General features: G+C 47.0%; 1 protein-coding gene across 1 annotated transcript in view; it reads left to right on the forward strand.

Moving 5' to 3' along the window:
- Positions 1–17087, forward strand: part of ARHGAP40 (Rho GTPase activating protein 40) — a 44613-nt gene extending 27526 nt beyond the window's left edge. Inside the window, exons 6-15 of the mRNA XM_064276079.1 lie at positions 1884–2049; positions 4783–4874; positions 5317–5394; positions 5791–5950; positions 7921–8003; positions 9578–9784; positions 11352–11492; positions 12607–12776; positions 14871–14926; positions 16345–17087. Coding sequence (XP_064132149.1) covers positions 1884–2049; positions 4783–4874; positions 5317–5394; positions 5791–5950; positions 7921–8003; positions 9578–9784; positions 11352–11492; positions 12607–12776; positions 14871–14926; positions 16345–16436 — 1245 coding nt within the window. The 3' untranslated portion in view covers positions 16437–17087. The remainder of the gene's footprint in view (positions 1–1883; positions 2050–4782; positions 4875–5316; positions 5395–5790; positions 5951–7920; positions 8004–9577; positions 9785–11351; positions 11493–12606; positions 12777–14870; positions 14927–16344) is intronic.
- The last annotated feature ends 3454 nt before the right edge of the window (positions 17088–20541 follow it).

The following is a 20541-nucleotide window of genomic DNA, read 5'->3' on the forward strand; positions in this document are numbered from 1 at the left end:
ACACTGTCCTCCAGGGTCACTATGAGTCAGAATCAACTTGACAGCAACAGGTGTTCTTGCTGTTAGTTGCTGTCAAGCCAGTTCCTACTCACAGCAACCCCATGTGTGCAGAGTGGAACTGCTCCATAGGGTTTTCAAGGCTGTGACCTTTCTGGAGCAGATCGCCAGGCCTGTTTTCCAAGGTGCCTCTGGCTGGGTTTGAACCGCCAACATTTTGGTCAGTAGCCATTTGCACCACTCAGCCACCTTACATAATCATAGTACATAAAAAAAGTTTAAATAATGAATTTTTACTCCCAGAGCATCAGAGACAATTAGTGCTCAACATGATTTTGTTTTCTAGCCTTGATGGTTTGACTTCCCCTATTCAGCTATGAATGATGATGATAATGAATAATGCTATTAAATAACACCTACAGAGCTTTTACTGTGGACCAGGCACTATACCAAGCACTTTCCATACATAATATTATGTTGGTGGTAGTTGTCTGTATAAATAAGTTTAAAAATATTAATGTTAATAATCGAGTGCTCACTATATCAGTTATATTTATTGTTTATTTCTGCATATGAAAACAACTCCTGTTCATTGTAGAAAATTTGGAAAATAGGGTCATATACAAAAAAGGAAAAATGCAATTCAGACATAAACACTATTGATATTTGAGTGCATTATCTTCCAGTTTTTTCATGTGTGTGTGTGTCTTTTTTCACTTAATGTTATAGAATTATGGACATTCCTATTATTATTTTATCAGTCCAGCCACTGTGGATTTTTTTTGTCTCCAAATATATATATATATATTTTAAATAATATTTTATTGTGTTTTCAGTGAGAGTATACACAGCAAATTAGGTTCCCATTTAACAATTTCTACACAAATCATTCAGTGGCATTGATTTTGTTTTTCACAATATGTCAGCATTCTTAATTCTGCTGCGGTTGTCACATTCAGCCACTGTGTTTCATACGCTTTATCTCATTTAGCCTCCCCAGCAATCCTGTGAGATAGATGCTTTTATTAGCCCCATTTTACAGATTAGGAAACTGACACACAGAAAGGTGCAGTTATTTCCCAGAACCCACAGGTGAAGTCAGGATTTGAACCCAGGAAGTATGACTCCATACCCATCCATACACTAAGCACCGGGTTGTATTATGGCTGTAACATTATTAAATACAACCACAGCATACTTCCTTACTCTTCTTAGAGCACTCTAATGGGGGCATTGGGAAATAATCTGGTCAAATCCCCCAGGCAATAATATGGAACATATCTGGCCCTCCCTCTTCACCTTTGGCAGCAGGGATGCCTGAAGCTGCAGGCAGAGCCCATTATGGCCTCTAGATGGCGTTGTAGGGCATCGTTTATTTTTCAATTATTCTGTCATTACTCAGAGTGAGGAAGAGGAGTGTTGGAGCTGTGGATGGCTTGGCCAAGGGTAGGGACAGATGGGGTGAGGGAGAGTAACAAAAGGTAAGGGTAGAAGCAATGATAAGGGGTCTATGGAGTGAGCCCTCTTCTCCAGACCCTCATGTTGGAATGCACGCAGTAAAAGCAGCTTCCATTAATTGGGACCTCACTATGTGCGAGCACTATGCCAAGCACTTCGCAGGCACTATCTCGTTTTACCCTCGCAAAAACCGTATGAGGCAGGCATTATTTTGTGATTACAGATGGGGAATTAGAGGCTCGGGGTGTCAGCCAGGTCGTAAGAGGTGGAGCTCAGGTTTGACTCTAGGACGGAATCATGACACTCACCACCCCCCAGCTCTATGCATTCTGCGGTCCCTCTTGCCTAAACGCCTGGGAGGGATGGTGGAGCCTGGAAAGGCTCGTCAGACACGAGGCTGGAGAAACTGTCTTTCATTCCCTCCCTAGAAGTTTAGAATCCTCAAGGGCAGACTTGGCGTGACGAGGATAGGAGACCTGTCCTTGCAGGACATGAAGAAGATCCCTCCATTGGCCCTTATAGAGCTGACGGCGCTCTGCGACGTGCTCGGCGTGGACCTGAAGAGGAGCAAGGCGGCCAAGCGGAGAGCGACAGGTCAGCAGCCCCCGCAGGCCAGGCACACGCTTCTCCTCTGGGAATCTGCGTGCTTGTGGCTGTTGTGGGTGCCGTCGAGCTGATTCCGACTCACAGCGATCCTTACAGGACAGAGTAGAACTGCCCCATAGGGTTTTCTAGGCTGTAATCCTTACCGGAGCAAATGGCCAGGTCTTTTCTCCTTCAGAGCTGCTGCTGGGTTCGAGCTGCCAACCTTTTCCGTTAGCAGCCAAGTGCTTAACCATTGCACCACCAGGGCTCCTTAAAACATGTTTAGCTTCTATATTTCTTTCAGTTACATTTATTATTTCTGCATATGAAAACAATTCCTGTTCATTGTAGAAAAATTGGGAAATAGGGTCAAATACAAAAAAGAAAAAATACAATCCAGATATAAACACTGTCGACATTTGAGCATGCTGTCTTCCGTTTTTTTCATGTGTGTGTGCATGTTTGTGTCCTCTCCACGTAATATTATAGAATTGTGGACATTCTCATTATTATTGTATCAGTCAGCTATTGTCACAATCATGCTATGTAACTGTCTTAGTTATCTAGTGCTGCTATAACAGAAATACCACAAGTGGATGGCTTTAACAAAGAGTTTATTCTTTCACAGCCTAGTAGGCTAGAAGTCTGAATTCAGGGCATCAGCTCCAGCGGAAGGCTTTCTCTTTTGGCTCTGAAGGAAGGTCATTGTCATTAATCTTCTCTGGTTGAGGAGCTTCTCAGCACAGGGACCGTAGGTCCAAAGGACACGCTATGCTCCTGGCTCTTCTTTCTTGGTGATTTGAGGTCTCCATGTCTCTCTCCTCGCTTCTCTCTTCTATATATCAAAAGAAATTGGCTTACGGACACAGTCTAATCTTGTAGATCTCATCAGTGTTAACTGCCTCTAATCCATCTCATTAACATCATAGTGATAGGATTTACAACACACAGGAAAATCACATCAGATAACAAAATGATGGACAATCATGCAATACTGGAAATCGTGGCCTAGCCAAGCTGACAGATATTTAGGGGAGGACACAATGCAATTCATGACAATAACAAACACCCCCAAAACTCAGTGACCTAAAACAATAACTACTTACCCTTGCTCAAGTGTCTGTGGGTGAACTGGGGGTTGGTTTGCTGATCTAGGCTGGGTTGGGTTTAGGTCAGCTTCATAGGTTTCCCATCCTCCTGTCTCCATCAGACCAGCTGGATCCTGTTCTTCTCATGGCAATGGCAAAGCACAAAAAGGCAAAGCCCATAACACAAGGGCTCTGCTTGCATCGTGTAGATATATTTCAATCATCAAGCTAGTACTATGGCCAAGCCTAAACTAAGGGGTAGGGAAGTACGCTCCACTACTCTAGTGGGAAGAACTGAGAAGTCACAAGGCAAAGGGCATGGATGCAGGGAGGGGTAATGAATTTGAAACAATATTATCATTTACTACAATTATTAAACATTCTTTGAAAACCTGGTTTTTAATCACTGCACTATTTTCTTCCTTATGGATATAAAAAAAAAGAAAGTTGATTTATTTAACCGTGTGCCTAATAGTTCCCAGGTTTTTGCTATTATATACAATGCAGCACAATGACTATTGTACACGGAACTTAGAATATACTTATCAGTTAGGTTCTTCATGGACCCGTTTTTATGTGGCCTGCTAATCCTAGGGAACATTTTTTTTCTCTTAAAAAAAATTTTTTTTTATTGTGCTTTAAGTAAAAGTTTACAAATCAAGCCAGTCTCTCATACAAAAACTTATTCACGCCTTGCTATGTACTCCTAGCTTCTCTCCCCCTAATGAGACAGCACACTCCTCCTCTCCACCCTGTCTTTCCTGTGTCTATTCAGCCAGCTGTCCCCCTCTGCCTTCTCATCTCCCCTCCAGACAGGAGCTGCCCACATAGTCTCATGTGTCTACTTGAGCCAAGAAGCTTACTCCTCACCAGTATCATTTTCTGTCTTGTGGTCCAGTCTAGGGAACATTTTACTGAGCGTGTCCATGGCACAACGCATTTTCCAGTTGCTCCACCTACATTGGCTTGTTTCCTCACCTCCGGTGGGAGATGGGCTCTGTCATTACACCCCCACTTTACAGATGACAAAATAAAATTGAAGCCTAGAGACTTGGACAGGGAATAGAGCTGTCTAATATACAATAATGTATGAAAGTGTTCACCTCACTACATCCTTGTCAACATTGTGTATTGTGATTTGTGTGTGTGTAAAATAAAAAGTAAAATGCCTGGAGACAAAAGGGTGGTAGATAAGAAAAACCAGGGCTAGAACTCTAGCAGGGAAGGTGGTAGGCAGCTAAAGAGAGAAGGAATGAGGTTGTAGAGAAGAACTAAAGACAGCATGGTTGAGAAAGCCTGGTAAATAAGTTTCTTAGCAACTCGGCCTATCCCTGCAGTGCTAAACGCTCTACCTCGGATTGTTGTAACAGACTGTACTTAGTGCTCCCAGGGGCGGCAGCACAGTTTCCTTCCCATACCTCTTTATCCAGCTGAGGTTTTCTGCTCTGTGGCACATTGAACGTTTCCTTTATTGCTGAGGCCAAATGTTCTGCTCAAGAGATGTGGAGAAGTTTGGTCTCAGCTACTCTCCAGAGAGCCCGGTCCTTACTCAGCAAAAAGATCCGAGACCAGCCACCCGGGAGATCTTGCAAGTGGAAGCCAGATTGTGATTCCAGGAAGTGAAATACACCTTTGCCCTCTTGACTTCCTGCAGAAACTCGCCTTTTCGGCATGCCCCTTGACACCTTGCTGGAAGCTGACCGCAAAGTCCTCCCCAGCACCCAGGTCCCCCTGGTCCTGCAAGCTGTAAGTTGTCTCCAGCTTCGGCTTCTAACTGGCTCTTGAGAGGCTAGCTCTGGGCACCACTGTTGGGAGGTGCATAGCAAAGGGGATAAGAGCATGGGCTGTAGTCTCAGGGAGACCTGGGTTCAAATTCTGACTCTTATAGTTGCTATTAGAGAGATTTAGGGTAGATTATTGAATCTTTATGATCACCTCTTTCAACATCTGTAAAGCTGGGTCAACGATAATACTCCCCTCCTCCTAATAAGCATTAAACTAGAAGATGGCATTTAAAGCTGTTCACACAATGCCTGGCCCTTGGAAAGCTACTGTAATTATTTTAAGGAAAACCCTTCTTCGAGCATTCCCCTCTTCCTGGTTTTCATGGGAGGCAAACACACTAGTTTGAATCCTACTTTTCAATGGTTGCTGGTTAAAATGTTGTTTTTGTCTTTTTCTCTCAAAGCTGCTGTCCTGTTTGGAAAAGAGAGGGCTGGACACGGAAGGAATTCTCAGGGTGCCGGGATCCCAGACCAGGATCAAGGTAATGATTTGGCTTCCCCTGCTTCATCGAGGCTGCATCTCCTGGTGCCTCTGCGTATGCATTAAGCTGGGAGAGAATCCAGTTCGTGGCTTGTCAGTGTTCTGTCTTTGGCCTTTGTGTGGGTTGTGGAATTCCAGCAGGTTCAAAAGGGCGGCGTTGGCCCAATTGAGCATGGTAGTTGAGAGTGTGTGCTCTGGAGTCAGATCGGCCAATATTTTGAGCTCAACCCTGTGCTCAGTGACTTACATTAGGCCATTTAATCCTCGTGTCAACCCTGCAGAGTAGGTGCTGTTATTGTTCCCATTTTGCAGGTAAGGAAACTGAGGCTTTCTCTAGTAGAGCCACTTATGCTGAAACCTTGGGCCAATTTCTCACTGATGCCACCGCATTTTTCAGGGGCTAGAAAAAAAGCTGGAGAGAGACTTCTATACTGGTCTTTTTAGCTGGGATGAAGTTCATCACAACGATGCATCTGATTTGCTGAAAAGGTTCATCCGGGAGCTTCCGGCACCTCTGCTCACTGCTGAGTACCTTCCGGCCTTCGCTGTGGTGCCCAGTGAGTATGCCCCGAGCCCTTTGCATTGGGGGAAGGAGAGCCTAAGGCCCTTGGCCTTAGATAGAGAGGGAATGCGGTAGGAAAGCAGGACAACCTGTTTCCAGGGATGTCTGCTCTCTGTGCTCTGGAGCTGACGGGAGGAAGTGGAGAGAAGAGGTCTCAGAGACTCTTGATCATGTGTGCATGTGTGTGCATGTGTGTGTGTATATGTGTGAGCACACCTGTGCACACACAATGAGCAATCAGAGGATGTGCATGAGAGGAGGAAGGTAAGCTTCTCCGCACCATGGCCCTCACTGCAGTCACCCACAGGGCCCAGCTCCTTCCCGCCTGATCTCTGTGGGGCTGAGCGCACGAAGGTACACCTAGCTGTGTGTCTCGGCACACGTGTATATATGCATGTCCGTCTGTGCACACGTCCACAGATTGGCATGTATTGCCCAGACCGCTCTCTGTTTATATTCTGCATATGTGTGTTTCTGTCTGGACTTCTCACAATCCATAGGGTACAAACACAATCCCTTCTATTTTTCTCAAAAAATTTAACCAATCCACTTGCAACCTCAAGGGAAGCCCAGTTCTCTCCATACCCTCCTATCTATCTCTGTCTCTTGTCTTTCTCTCTCTCTGAATTCTCCAGAAAGCTTTAGGGCTTGGACATTCTGGCTTGCACCCCCAAGCCAGGGGCCAGGACCCTGACTGTCCACTCCAGCCATTGCTTCTCCCAGCCTCATTTTGAAGTACAAGCCGATTGCGTCACTCCACTGCTTCATGCCTTCCACAGCACCCTTGTAATGAAACCCAGCCCTCCTCCGAGCTCAGACCCTCCTATCTCTGACCCCATCTCCTGGCCCTTCCCTCACCACCACCACTGGGCTCACCTGCTTTGTGTCCCTCCTTATCCTCACTTCTTCAGGGCCTCAGCACTTGCTGTTCTTTCTGTCTGGAGAGCTGCCCCCCACCCACCCACCTGCTCCCCTTTCACTTGGCTGCTTCCTTCCATTCAGATGTCAGCACCTCAGCAAGGGCTTCCTTGGCCATCCCTCGTCACGCTGGCCACCTACCGTGGGCACCACTCATCATAACACTCTTTTATTTTCTGCGTAGCATGTGCCAATCTGTGGAGCTATTTAGTCATTTCTTTGGTTGTCTATTGTCTGTCTTCTCCCATGAAATATAAGACTGTGACCTTGTTTGCTTCCTTCACTATTGTATCCGAGGTGCCTGGAATGGACAAGGCAAATAATAGGGCTTTGATAGGTAGGGGGAGTCCCTAGAATGACCAAGGTGATTTTCCAGAACCTTTCTCATTAAATCCAAGATACAAAAAAAAAAAAACAAAACACTGATTAAATCCTCAGCCTAGCCTCCCACGATGTGTGTGATGTATGTGTGTGTCCACACTCACACACGCACTATCATCATCTCTCTTTGAGCGATAGGTGAGTCTGTATGTACAGACCACCATACATTTTTATACCTTTTCGTGTGTCCATCTGGGGTGTGCATGCTGGCTTTGGTGCAGATCAACATGTATTTTATATGAATCTGCACCTAAAGGTTGCACCCCACAGACCCATTGCATTTTTAACCCTGGGATATAGCTCTCAGACTGCATATCTAGATACGTGTGTGCACACATACACGCACATGTGTGCATACATGCCGCTGTGCACATTGTGTGTGTTTGGGTGTGCATTATATACAAGTGTGTGCACGTGTGTCTGTGTGTGTGTGTGTGTGTGAGTGTTCACAATGTATAGGGAGTGAGCCCCAGCATCAGCACTTCTCAGGCCTCTTTCTGAGCTGACACTGGTCCAGGAAACAGTTCCGGGCCTTATGAAGAGGGAATCATGGCTGTCCTGGACTTTCCAGCTCTGGAATCTCCCCTCCCCAAGAAGGGGCCTCCGGACTGTGGGAGGGGAGTCCTGAGCCTCCCATGGAAACTGAAGCCCTTGGTCTTCCCTCAGACATCCCCAACCTGAAGCAGCGCCTACAGGCTCTCCACCTGCTCATCCTGCTCCTCCCAGAACCCAACAGAAACACCTTGAAGGTAAAGGTTACCGTGAGCTGCCTCCACTCTACCCCCTCACTCCACCACAGTCACAGCTTCAAATGTGCTCATTCATTCATTCAACAGCTATGCCAGGTGCCGGGTATATGGATGACTGGCACAGATTTTCCTGAGATTTTTTTCCCTAAACACACCCATTGAAAGGGGATAGTGTTTCCAGAGTGGACACTGCAGAATATTAGTTCCATGTGATCCTAACAGGTGTTACAGGGAAGAGCTTTCTGTGTCCAAATAAAATGGGCAAGCACTGGGTTAATGACACAAAGTCAGGGATATTTCTTTCTCGCAGGACTTCTCAGAGCCTTTAGTACACTAAGGCTTTGTGAATTTCCAAGTGGAATTAGAATACGTACACTTCCCTAACTTATCTGATCATGGGCCACTTTTGTTGTAGAAAGCATGGCATGGCATTGGTGTTCTGTGGGGAACCAGTTTGGGAAACACTCCCTTAGGGAAATCCCACTGTGTGCTATTGGGATGGGTGCTCAGGGCTGGGGTCCGGGACTCAGCCTTGGCTTAGCTCCCTGCACCTTCCTGAATGTCTTTGGGTCAGACTTGAGATGTTCTTCCAGGGTGAGGCTGTGGGGAGGACCATGTCTACCAGGATTCTTGTCTGGTGAGGATGTAGGAGGCCACAAGGAAGGCTTTATAACCAGATACAGTGATCTTCACATCTTGTGCCTCACCTCTGGTTGAAGTGACAACCTCTTTGAGTTTCTGTTTCCTTTGATAATAATAGCATTTCGGGTGGTTGTTTTGGGAATTACAAGAGGTAACACGTGAGAAACCATGGAGTAGATGTGGTACTTATCAGGTACCCAAATATATGTGCTTCCATCCATCCATCTGTCCATCCAACCGCTCATCCATCTTTCTTTCCATCCTTCCATCTATCTATCCTTCCATCATCTATCATCTATCCTCCTTCCTTCCATCTTTTCTTCTATCCATTTCTCCTTCCCACCCATTCTTACTGGCTATATAGCCTTAAGCATACTCTCCAAGCCTCAGTGTCCATCTGTGTAAAATGGGTACAATAATAGAACTTACAAAGTTATTGTGAAGATTAAATGAGATAACAAATGCATATAAGGCTCTAATTAAAGGGCCAGGGATACAAGGGGGATTATTTAATGTGGCAGCTATTATCATCTCCTTTTCTTTCTGTCCTTTCTTCTCCCTTCTTCTGTCATTTTTGGGCATACTAGAAAGAAGGAGTTGACTGTCCTAAGGCTCACTAGGAAAAAGCCCACTTCTCAGAACTGTGGCTCTTTTCTGCCTGGAAGTTGAAGTCTGACCCCAATATCCTCACTACTGTCTATGGGAGCAAGGAGAGGAAAAGGTTTGGGCCACATTTTACAGAGCAGGGAACTAAGACAGAGAGGTCATAGGGCAGGCTGGTGGCCAAGCTGGAACTAAAACCCCTATTCCTGCCCTCCCAGCCTCTGGCTCCTTCTACATGTCCCTAAGTCACATATCAGGCTGTTCTGAGAAAGGTGGGGAAGTATCTGGAACATGCTGAGATTCAAGGGAGGTTCTGTGCCCTTCCCCAGGCACTCCTGGAGTTCCTCAGAAAGGTGGTGGCCCGAGAACAGAGCAACAAGATGACGCTGTGGAACGTGTCCACAGTGATGGCCCCTAATCTCTTCCTGCACCAAGGGCAGCCCCCCAAACTCCTCAGGGGCAAGGAGAAGCAGCTGGCTGAGGGGGCAGCCGAGGTGGTGCAGATGATGGTGCATTACCAGGATCTTCTGTGGACGGTGGGTGCTGCTGGGAAAGGCAGGGAGGGGGTGCCCACCTGGGAGATGGGACAGGCCTCTTCCTCCTCTGGGTGCAGCTGCCCTGTTGCCCCTGGGTCCAGGGTCAGCATGTACCGTCCTCTTAAACCCCTAGTTGTGTCTGTTCCTGGACCTTTCCTGGACCCCACGTATGGGCCCATGTCCTCTTCCTCCCCCTGCCTCAGTGCCTGAGATGTGTCTACACTTGCTGCCTCCACTGCTGCACCTCTCAGTCACTCCACTGGCACCTGGTGTGCCCCAGATAACAGGTGTTCCCTGAGCTCCTGCAAAGAATTCCTCCACATCAGAGCTTGAATGGTGCAGAGAAAGCCCACCCTGAGGCTGGGGACACAGTGCATGCCTAAGACAGACCGAGACACTCCCTGCCCCCACCATGAGCTTTGTGCCAAGTAACAAGCCACAGCAAGGGCGAGGGGCAAGAGCAGGGAGAGACTCCTCTGTGGTGTGAGCATGCAAGGCCTGCTGAAATATGAGGGTGGTCTTCCCAGTAAAAGACCCCTCTAGTACTTGAGATTCCCACAAACACAAGATAGCCCTAGCCCTGTCCACCGCTGCAAAACTGTGAAGTTATGATGACCAGTGTAGGAATTGCTGGCTGCTCTGTGTGTGTGTGTGTGTGTGTGTTTTGTGGGTGAGGGATTGCATCACCAGCATGTCTTTCAACTCTCTGGTGTAAAGTAGCTATTAAACACATTGGATTGTAATACTTTTTCTATCACAGGGAATTTTTTTAAAATTCAAGAAATGCCTAAATACCTTCTCATAAAAAGTTTCAGGCAACATACCAAAAAACCCAAACCCATTGCCATTGAGTCGATTCCAATTTATGGTGACCCCATGTCTTATATAGAGTAGAACTGCTTCATAGGGTTTTCTTGGCTGTAATCTTTATGGAAGCAGATCTCCAGGTCTCACTTCCTCATTGATAGGTGGGTCTGAACCACCAACCTTTAGGTTAGCAGCCAAGTGCAAGCCATTTGTGCCAAATTTCCCCTCACCTCTCCCCCAAGGTGCTTTACGTGTATCATCTTATTTATGCGTCACACAGCTAGTAAAGTGAGGAGCCAAGAATCAAACCCTGGCTCTGCCTCTGTTTCCAGGGCTCATGGAGCCTGGCTGTGTCTGCTGGTTCTGATTCTACAGAGGGGCACGAGTTGATCTGGGAGTCTCTGTGGGAATTCTCCAATGCAGGGTTGGCTGGGGGCTCTCAAAGCCCAGCCCCCTCCAGGTGCGCTCTTGGGGCCTCCCTGCCTGAGTGTGCCAGTGAGAAGCTGTCCCATAGCACGCAGGCCCCTCCAGCCTTCTGTCGGGGAGACCTCTGCCCACTAAGCCTCTGGATCCCTTACTCAATGGCCCTCTTTAGGGGTTAAATGCCCTCCCTAGTCCCACAAAACTAGTGCCTCAATTCCGTGCTCAACAAATCAGTATTGCCAAGTCTGCTGGGATGCTGGGAAAGAGGCCACAGTGACCCTGCCTCCGAGCCCCAGCAGCCCCACGCCCCTGTTAAGCTTCGATTCTGTCTGGCCAGGTCGCCTCGTTCTTGGTCGCCCAGGTGCGAAAACTGAACGAGAGCAGCAGCCGGCGCTTCCAGATTTGCGACAGGGGCCTCAAGACTTGGTTGCGGAGGATGCACGCGGACCGGGACAAGGCGGAGGATGGGTCGGGGACGGTGAGTATCCTCCTCTGTACTGATGGAGAAAAGGACCGGGGCGCGGGGCGCGGGGCGCGGGTAGGGGGGGGCGGCAGGACGGGAGGGACCCAGGGGCGGGGCATCACCAAGCTCTCAGTGCTCGCCGCAGGCTGCTGCAACGACTCTACCGCTCTGGCCACCAGGGGGCGCCCAGGCCCCACCGCATCGAGCGAGGAGCAGGTGCCTTAGAAATGAGGGAGATGCCGGGGCCCTGACGAAGGAGGAAGACTGGCGTGGGGCGGGGAGGGGGCTTCTCACAGACGCCATCTCCCCGGCCCCTTTGTTAGGGAGCCCGTGTGTGCCTGGCCGAGGGGTGGAAAAGTGGGGGTCGTTTTGTGGGCTGTGGGGTTAAAGCGAAGCAGAAGGGGAGGAAAGACCTTCCAAGAATACCAAATATTCCTGGGAGGAGTATTGAACACGGTTCCCTGTGAAAGTCCAAACCAAAACCAGCAGCTGCTGTGGAGTCGATTCGAACTTAGGGTAACCCCATGTGTGTCAGAGTAGAATGGTGCTCCACAGGGTTTTCAGTCTGATTTTATTTTTTATTTTTGTTGTGCTTTAAGTGAAAGTTCACAAACCAAGTCAGTCTCTCATACAAAAACCAATGACTGATTTTTTTTTAAAGTAGATCCCTAGGCCTTCTGAGAAGCCACTAGATGGACTTGAACTTCCAACCTTTCAGTTATCAACCAAGAGCGTTAACCATTTACTCCACCAAGTGACTCTATTAAAGTCCAGAACATAGAAATTGGCCAGGGTTTTGCCTGCACTGTGGTGATGGGTGTGAGGGATGAGTACTCATATAAGTCTATCTGTCTGTATTTGTAGGTACATTGCATGTACTTCTATTATGTACATGAGCGTGAACGCATGTGTGCAAGTATGTGTCTATGCCTGCATTTGTGTGCACATGTCTATATATGTGGACATGATATGATCTGTGCACTAGCGCCTAGAATGTTTGTGTATGTGTCCATCTTGTGATTTGGAGTGTGGGTATTTGTGCAAGTGCACACGTATGTGTTCATACACACGCATTTGAATTGTAGGCATGTACATGTGTGCCTGTGCATATGGATCCTTCTCTCCGCAGACTCCCAAAGTGGCGAAGATCCAGGTGGCCTGCTCTATCAAGGACCCCGTGGAGGTGCTCCTGACTCGCAGCACCAAAGTGGCCCATGTGCTGAGGCAGTTCTCAGAGTACCACCGCCCTAGGTCACAGGGCCAAGAGAGCAGTGAGGACGCGCACAGCCACCTCCGTTGGTAAGGGGCACCTCACTGGGCTGGAGTTTCTCCCCTTCAGGAAGCAGGAAGGGGACTCAGGCAGGAGTGAGCACCTCAGAGCTGAAGGCCATTGAAAGGGGTTGCCCACGCCCTTAGCCTGGCCTTTGGCCATTCCCTTTCTAGGATGGGTCAGAAGAGCATTCTCTGAGCTTCTTAGAGAGCTTCTGGGCTCCAAATAATAGTGATAGTAGACACAATTCACTCATCCATTTAGTCATCTAACAGTTATTTAATGAACACCTACTATGGGCCTGGCACCATGTGGAATGCTAGAATAGCAAAAAACAGAGGCCCTGCCCTGACAAACTCACAGCCCTGTGGAAGAGGCAGACATGGATCAAATAACCACGAAGTAAATATTAAGTTATTGGCTGTATTAGGTCATATAATAAATGTAAGGAGCAGTATGAGTGTAAAATAAGGCACCTGGTATAGTCTGGGGGTGAGAGAAAGTTTCCAGGCCAAGAACCGCATGTGTGAAGGTCCTGAGGCAGCAAGGAGCATGGCATGGCCAAAGAGCTGAAAGAAGGTCAGTGGGGTTGATGTGCGGCTGTCATCCCAGGAGGCAAGAAACACCCTGAGCCCTCAGGACCCTCCTTGATGGGTTTGGCACAAGAGACTCTCAGGCTGTCAGTCCTTAGCAGGTGTCTTCTCCAGCCCCTCCTTGCACAAATGGGACCACTAATGCCAGAGAAGGGAAAGGGCTTGCTACAGTCACAGAGCAAATTGGGGGCAGATCCTGGAAATAGACTCAGAATATCTGTAAGTACCATAAAATATATGATTATGTTGTTGTTACTGTTAGGTGCTGTTGAATGAGTTCCAACTCATACTGACCCTAAGTACAACAGAATGAAACACTGCCCAGTTCTATGCCAACCTCATAATCATTGCTCTGTTTGAGCCTGTTATTGCAGCCACTGTGTCAATCCATCTTCTCAAGGGTCTTCCTCTTTTTTGCTGACCCTCTACTTTACCAAGCATGATGTCTTTCTCCAGGGACTGGTCTCTCCTGATAACATGTCCAAAGTACGTAAGACGAAGTCTGGCCATCCTTGTTTCTATGGAGCATTCTGGCTGTACTTCTTCCAAAACAGACTTGTTCATTTTTCTGGTAGTCCATGGTATATTTAATATTCTTTGCCAACACCACAATTCAAAGCCATCAGTTCCTCTTCAGTCTTCCTTATTCATTGTCCAGCTTTTGCACGCATATGAGGTGATTGAAAATACCATGGCTTGGATCAGGTGCACCTTAGTCCTCAAAGTGACATCTTTGCTTTTTAACACTTCAAAGAGGTCTTTTCAGCAGATTTGCTCGATGCAATATATCATTTAATTTCTTGACTGCTGCTTCCATGGGTGTTGATTGTGGATCCCAGTAAAATGAAATCCTTGACAACTTCAGTCTTTTCTCCATTTATCATGGTGTTGCCTATTGGTCCAGTTGTGAGGATTTTTGTTTTCTTTACGTTGAGGCGTAATCCATACTGAAGGCTGTAGTCCTTGATCTTTATCAGTGAGCCTTTCCACTACTCATTTGTTACTTTCATATTGTGGTGGCTTGCTTGTCACTGTGATGCTGGAAGCTATGCTACCAGTATTTCAAATACCAGCAGGGTGACCCTTGGTGGACAGGTTTCAGTGGATCTTCCAGATTCAGACTAGGAAGAAGGACTTGAAGATCTACTGCTGAAAAAACCAGCCGGTGAAAGCCTACATACTCATACAACATCCATAATCCATCTGGACTCAGCAACTGCCCCTCATAGCAGGTTCCTGTCCCCGTGTGTCCCCCTCACCCCACCACCTCACAGCATCCCCCCACTCCAGTGCCCAGCAGGATGGGGCCTTGCAGCCCTCATCAAATGCCCTCCAGCTGCCCCTTTCCTGCTTTTGGGTGCTGGGCTCCTTCACTGTCTCCAGCTCTCTCAGGAGGGTCTTTGTGTCTCTTCTCCTGCCTGGGACTAAAGCCCAGTGAGGACCACCTGCCCAGGCCTAGGGTCTATAAGCAGTTGTTGCCTTGCTGCCTCCAGAACAAGAACCATGAGTTTTCTTCTCTCTGTCTTGCAGCAACAGGTCCAGGGAGTCAGCCGACATCCTTCTTTATGAAGTTGGAGGGAATATCAGTAAGTGCCCCTGTGGGAACTGGGTCAAGTGGGTCCCTGGGAGCTCTCCACCTCGAGGGTGCACTGGGTCCCTCTAGGGGACGTGGACGCCCACCTCGGATGAACCTGCTCCCCAGGCCTCTGTCTCCAGTGAAACCAGTAAACCCACAGGTGGAGCCCTCCTGGGAGGTTAGGGTTCAGCATGTGTGGGACCTTGGGATTCCATCCTGGAGTCTGGAGCTGGCCTCAGGCTTGGAGACGAGGGGCAGTCTATCTATCTATCTATCTATCTGTCTGTCTGTCTATCTATCTATCTACCTATCATCCATCTATCTATCTGTCTACCTATCATCCATCTATCTATCTGTCTATCTATCAATCTGTCTGTCTATCTGTTGTGTTTGTTGTGTGCTGTCAAGTCGATTCCAACTCATAGCAACCTATAGGACAGAAAAGAACTACCCCCTAGGGTTTCCTAAGCTGTAATCTTTACGAAGACAGATTGCCAGGCCTTCTCTCCTGCAGAGCCACTGGTGGGTTTGAATCACTGGCATTTCAGTTAGTAGCCTAGCACTTACCTCTGCACCATGAGGGATTGCTCATACATATGTATATATATCTATCTATATATATTTGTTGTTGTTGTTTGCTTGAAGGCTGTCAGTACCACCAGTGAAGTTGACCCTTCTGGCACCCTAGCTGAGGTGGACCTCCTCCCTGGCCAATGGGCCAGAGATTCCTTAAGATTTTGGCACATACATGTCCAGCTCTGAGAGGCCTCTGGCTCTGTGGGAACCAAGGATGGGCAGCTGTTTTGGGCTGAGTTCCCTAGGGCACTGATTCTCACACTTGGGCCTTCATCAGAATCACCTGGTAGGCTTGTTAAACCGCAGATTGCTGGCCCCCACCCCCAGAGCTGTGGAGCCCACAAATTTGCATTTCTAACAAGTCCCCAAGTGATGCTGATGCCGCTAATCCGGGGACCACACTTTATGAACCACTGCCCAAGAAGCAGAGGCTAAGACAAGGATCCAGGAGTGAGTAATGCGTGGAGGGGGTGCTCATCAGGAAAAGCCAGCAAGGGAGGAAAAGAAGGAAAGCAGGGAGAAGGCGGGGTGCCAGGATGTGGAGTTGAGTGAAGTCTAGCTTTGACCTGATCCACAAGGGGGCGCTGGAGCATAAATTGCATTAGAGTTGTTCACTTGTGAGGCAAGGAGGCTGGGCTTTCCTACCTCTCTGTGGGTCAATTGTGGGCTGTGGGGGAGGGGCATCTTTCCTCAGTGGAGGTCATTTCTTCAGAGAATGGGGTAGCTGTGAACCTATAGCAGCCAAGGCTCACACAGCCAGGGTAACGGGTGTGTGCACTGGCTAGGTGAGGGCCTCTTCCAGTATCTTCCACAGTCACCACCCTCAACTTCCTTTGCCCCTTCATCCCACAGGTGAGCATCGCCTGGACCCAGACGCCTACCTCTTAGATCTGTACCGTGCCAACCCCCACGGTGAGTGGGTCATTAAACAGAGCCCTACCTAAGCCCGGGGCTCTAGGGAGCAGCCCTGGATGCCACATCTCCTTCCCCCCAACACCGAGAACAAGAGGACACGGGCCTGTTTGCTTTGATACTGCTGCAGCCAGTGCCTGGAACCACCCTGGGAGGCTGGAGGCACTGAGAGGTTGGCTCCCTGCGAGTTTCAGGTTAGGGTCTGAGCAGGGAGGAATTCACCAGAAAGCTCTAAGAAGCTGGCCTAGTGTGGGAGCAAAACTGTTTTGAGGGGAACGTCTGGGACCTCCAAGGCCCCTTCTTTCTAAAATGCCTCTCAGACCCCACAAAAAACTCAGGACTGGGGTGGCTCCCCCACTTCATTCCCAGGCACACGAAGCCCTCATCTCCATCCACCCCACCACTTCGTGTGCCCGGATCTCCATGGATTTTTGTCCACTATTCCCAGCCCAAAAGAGAACTTGAAAATACAGCACCTTTATCAAGGAGGAGGTTCTCCTGCTAAACTGACCCCGCACTGCACAGTAGGAACAGCACTGGAGAGATGCCAGGAGAGCTCTGTGAACTTGGGGAAGCCCCTTCCCCTCTCTGAGCCTCCTTGAAGGAGAAGGAAGTTGGGCCTCAGGGGAGCAAAGGCCCTCCCGTGGCCATGACCAGCTGGGAACAGCTGGGGAGAACTGAAAATGGAGGAACTTCCCTCACACCTTGAACGTTTTCAATGTTGGTTTGTACAATCTTGTCGTTTTCTAATATATTTAAATTCTATTTGGACATTAAAGGCACAAGAAGTTAAATGCCATTCTTCCAAGTTTTCTTTTTTTCCCTCTTCCCAGTCCAGCTGTCAGGGGGTGCTGTTCTTTCAGTGAGTTAACATTGGGGTTTAGTGACGAGGCCATCTTGCTATGCTTCTTCACAGGGTCTGGCCAATGTGGTCTGGCTACACCTTGAACCTGAAACCACCCAGAGGGGCCTGGAAGGGAACTCAGAATGGGGAGGGATGGCATAGTGATGTCAGCTTTTGTCTACCAGGAAGGGGAGTAGCTATATGGTCAGCCTCTCTGGGATCATTCCTGCCACCCCTCTCATCTCCTGTGGTCCCAGGTCTCTCCGTTCCTACTTTTCCCTACCCTTGGTCTGTCTCCTCAGAGCAGGTAAATCTCATTCATTCATTCAACAGTGAATTTATAGAGCATTTAATAGACATCAAGAGCATGACAAATGTAATCTTCACCATAATCCAGTGTCTCAGTTTGAGTTCCCTAAAAGTAGACCCAGAAACAAAAATTCAAGTGCAAATAGTGATCCCAGGGAACACAAGAGAGCTGGGATGTGAGGTAGAGAAAGGGCAGCAGCCTATAAAGCGAGTTACCACCATCAACCGTAGCTCAGTCCTACTCCCCTGACTGAGAGAAACTGTGAGAAATAGTGTAGAATATGTTCATTAGTGTTATTCCACCCAATGGGTGAAGGAATTGTGGCCTTTATTCATCAACTCCTATGAGTCATCAGTTGGGGGCTGCACCTGAGGAGGGTAAGCATTTATTCTTTGGCACTTCCAGCCTGCCTGAGCAGGTTCCACTAGCCAGAGAAAGCCGTTAGGTAAAGATATTCAGATGCTAGCTATTAGGAGTTGGCCACTGTACACTGAAATGATCAGTGCTGAAGGGATCTGGGTGTAATTTGATAGCACCTGTGAGGTGATAATGGCGACGATGATGGTGGTGGTGATGGTTGGTGGTGATGATCATGATGATGATGGGGATGATGATGATGATGGTGACGAGGATGAGGAAGATGATGATGGAGATGGTGATGGTGATGGCAAAGATGATGGTGCAAAGCCTCAATGACGTCAAAGCTTTTTAACTGCTTTCCCCTTTTGCCCTCCCATCTATTCTCCATACAGCAGGCAAACATAAATTCAATTTTTTTATGACATATATTTAAACATAATTTTCAATCCTATTGGACATCAGACAATCATACGGTCTACTATGCCGGGAATGACAGATTGAAGAGGAGTGGCACCACATTCACAGTCAAAAAAGAACATTTCAAGATCTATCCTGAAGTACAAGGCTGTCACTGATAGGGTAATAACCACAAGCCTACAAGGAAGACCAGTTAATATGACTATTATTGAAATTTGCGCACCAACTACTAATGCCAAAGATGAGGAAACTGAAGATTTTTTTTTACCAACTTCTGCAGTCTGAAATTGATCAAACATGCAATCAAATGCATTGATAATTACTGGTGATTGAAATGTGAAAGTTGGAAACAAAGAAGAAGGATCAGTAGTTAGAAAATATGGCCTTGGTGATAGAAACGACACCAGAGATCACATGACAGAATTTTGCAAGGTCAAGGGCTTATTCATTACAAATACCTTTTTTTCAACAACATAAACAGTGGCTATACATGTGGACCTCACAAGATGGAAAACACAGTTATCAAATCGACGACATTTGTGAAAAGAGACAATGGAAAATCTCAATATCATCAGTCAGAACAACACCAGGGGCCAACTGTGGAACAGACCGTCAATTGCTCATGTGCAAGTTCAAGTTGAAGCTAAAGAAAGTTTTAAAAAAGTCCATGGGAGCCAAAGTACAACCTTGAGTATAACGCACCTAAATTTAGAGACCATCTCAAGAATAGATTTGGTGCATTGAACGTTAAAGACTGAAGTTGTGGCATGACATCAAGGACATCATACATGAAGAAAGCAAAAGGTAATTAAAAAGACAGGAAAGAAAGAAAAAAAACAGAATAGATGTCAGAAGAGACTCTGAAACTTCCTCTTGCACATAGAGTAGCTAAGCGAATGGAAGAAATGATGAAGCAAAAGAGCTGAATAGAAGATTTCAAAGGGTGGCTCGAGAAGACAAAGTGTTATAGTGAAAGGGGCAAAGACCTGGAGATAGAACACCAAAAGGGAAGAACATATTCAGCATTTCTCAAGCTGAAAGAACTGAAGAAAAAAATCAAGCCTTGAGTTGCAATTTTGAAGGATTCTATGGGCAAAATATTGAACGACACAGGAAGTATCAAAAAAAAAAAAAAAAAGAAGATGGAAGGAATACACAATCACTGTACCAGAAAAACAAGACTCCAGGAATTGACAGAATACCAAACAAACGGTTCAACAAATGGTTACAATGCAGGAAGTGCTCAAGAAATTTGGAAGACAGCTACCTCACCAGCCATCTGGAAGAGATCCATATTTGTCCCCATTACAAAGAGAATTCTCCAACAGAATGTGGAAATTATCAAACAGTATCATTAATATCACACACAAGTAAAATTTTGCTGAAACTAATTCTAAAGTGGTTGCAGCAGTATATCGACAGGGAACTGCCAGAAATTCAAGCTGGATTCAGAAGAGGATGTGGAACCAGGGATATCATTGCTGATGTCTGATGGATCTTGAGTGAAAGCAGAGAATACCAGAAGGATGTTTACCTGTGTTTTATTGACTATGCAAAAGCATTCAACTTCATGGATCATAACAAATTATGGATAACATTGTGAAGAATGGGAATTCTAGAAAACTTAACTGTGCTCGTGTGGAAATTGTGCATAGATCAAGAGGCAGTCATTCCAACAGAACAAGGAGATATTTTATGGTTTAAAATCAGGAATGGTCTGCGTCAGGGTTGTATACTTTCACTATATTTACTCAATCTCTATGCTCAGTAAATAATCCGAGAAGCTGGACTATATGAAGAAGAATGCAGCATCAGGATTGGAGGAAGACTCGTTAACCTGCAATATGCAGCTGACACAATCTTGCCTACCAAAAGCAAAGAGGACTTGAAGCACTTACTGATGAAGATCAAAGACTATAGCCTTCACTATGCATTACACTTTAACATAAAGAAAACAAAAATCCTCATAACTTGACCAATAAGCAACATCATGATAAAGTGAGAAAATAGTGAAATTGTCAAGCATTTCATTTTAGCTGGATCCAAAATCGTCAACACCCATGGAAGTAGCAGTCAAGAAACCAAATGACATATTGCATTGGGCAAATCTGTTGCAAAAAACCAAACCCAGTGCCGTCGAGTCAATTCCAACACATAACAACCCTATAGGACGGAGTAGAACTGCCCCATAGAGTTTCCAAGGAGT

Source organism: Loxodonta africana, chromosome 24, assembly GCF_030014295.1.
Source record: "Loxodonta africana isolate mLoxAfr1 chromosome 24, mLoxAfr1.hap2, whole genome shotgun sequence".
Lineage (NCBI taxonomy): Eukaryota > Metazoa > Chordata > Mammalia > Proboscidea > Elephantidae > Loxodonta > Loxodonta africana.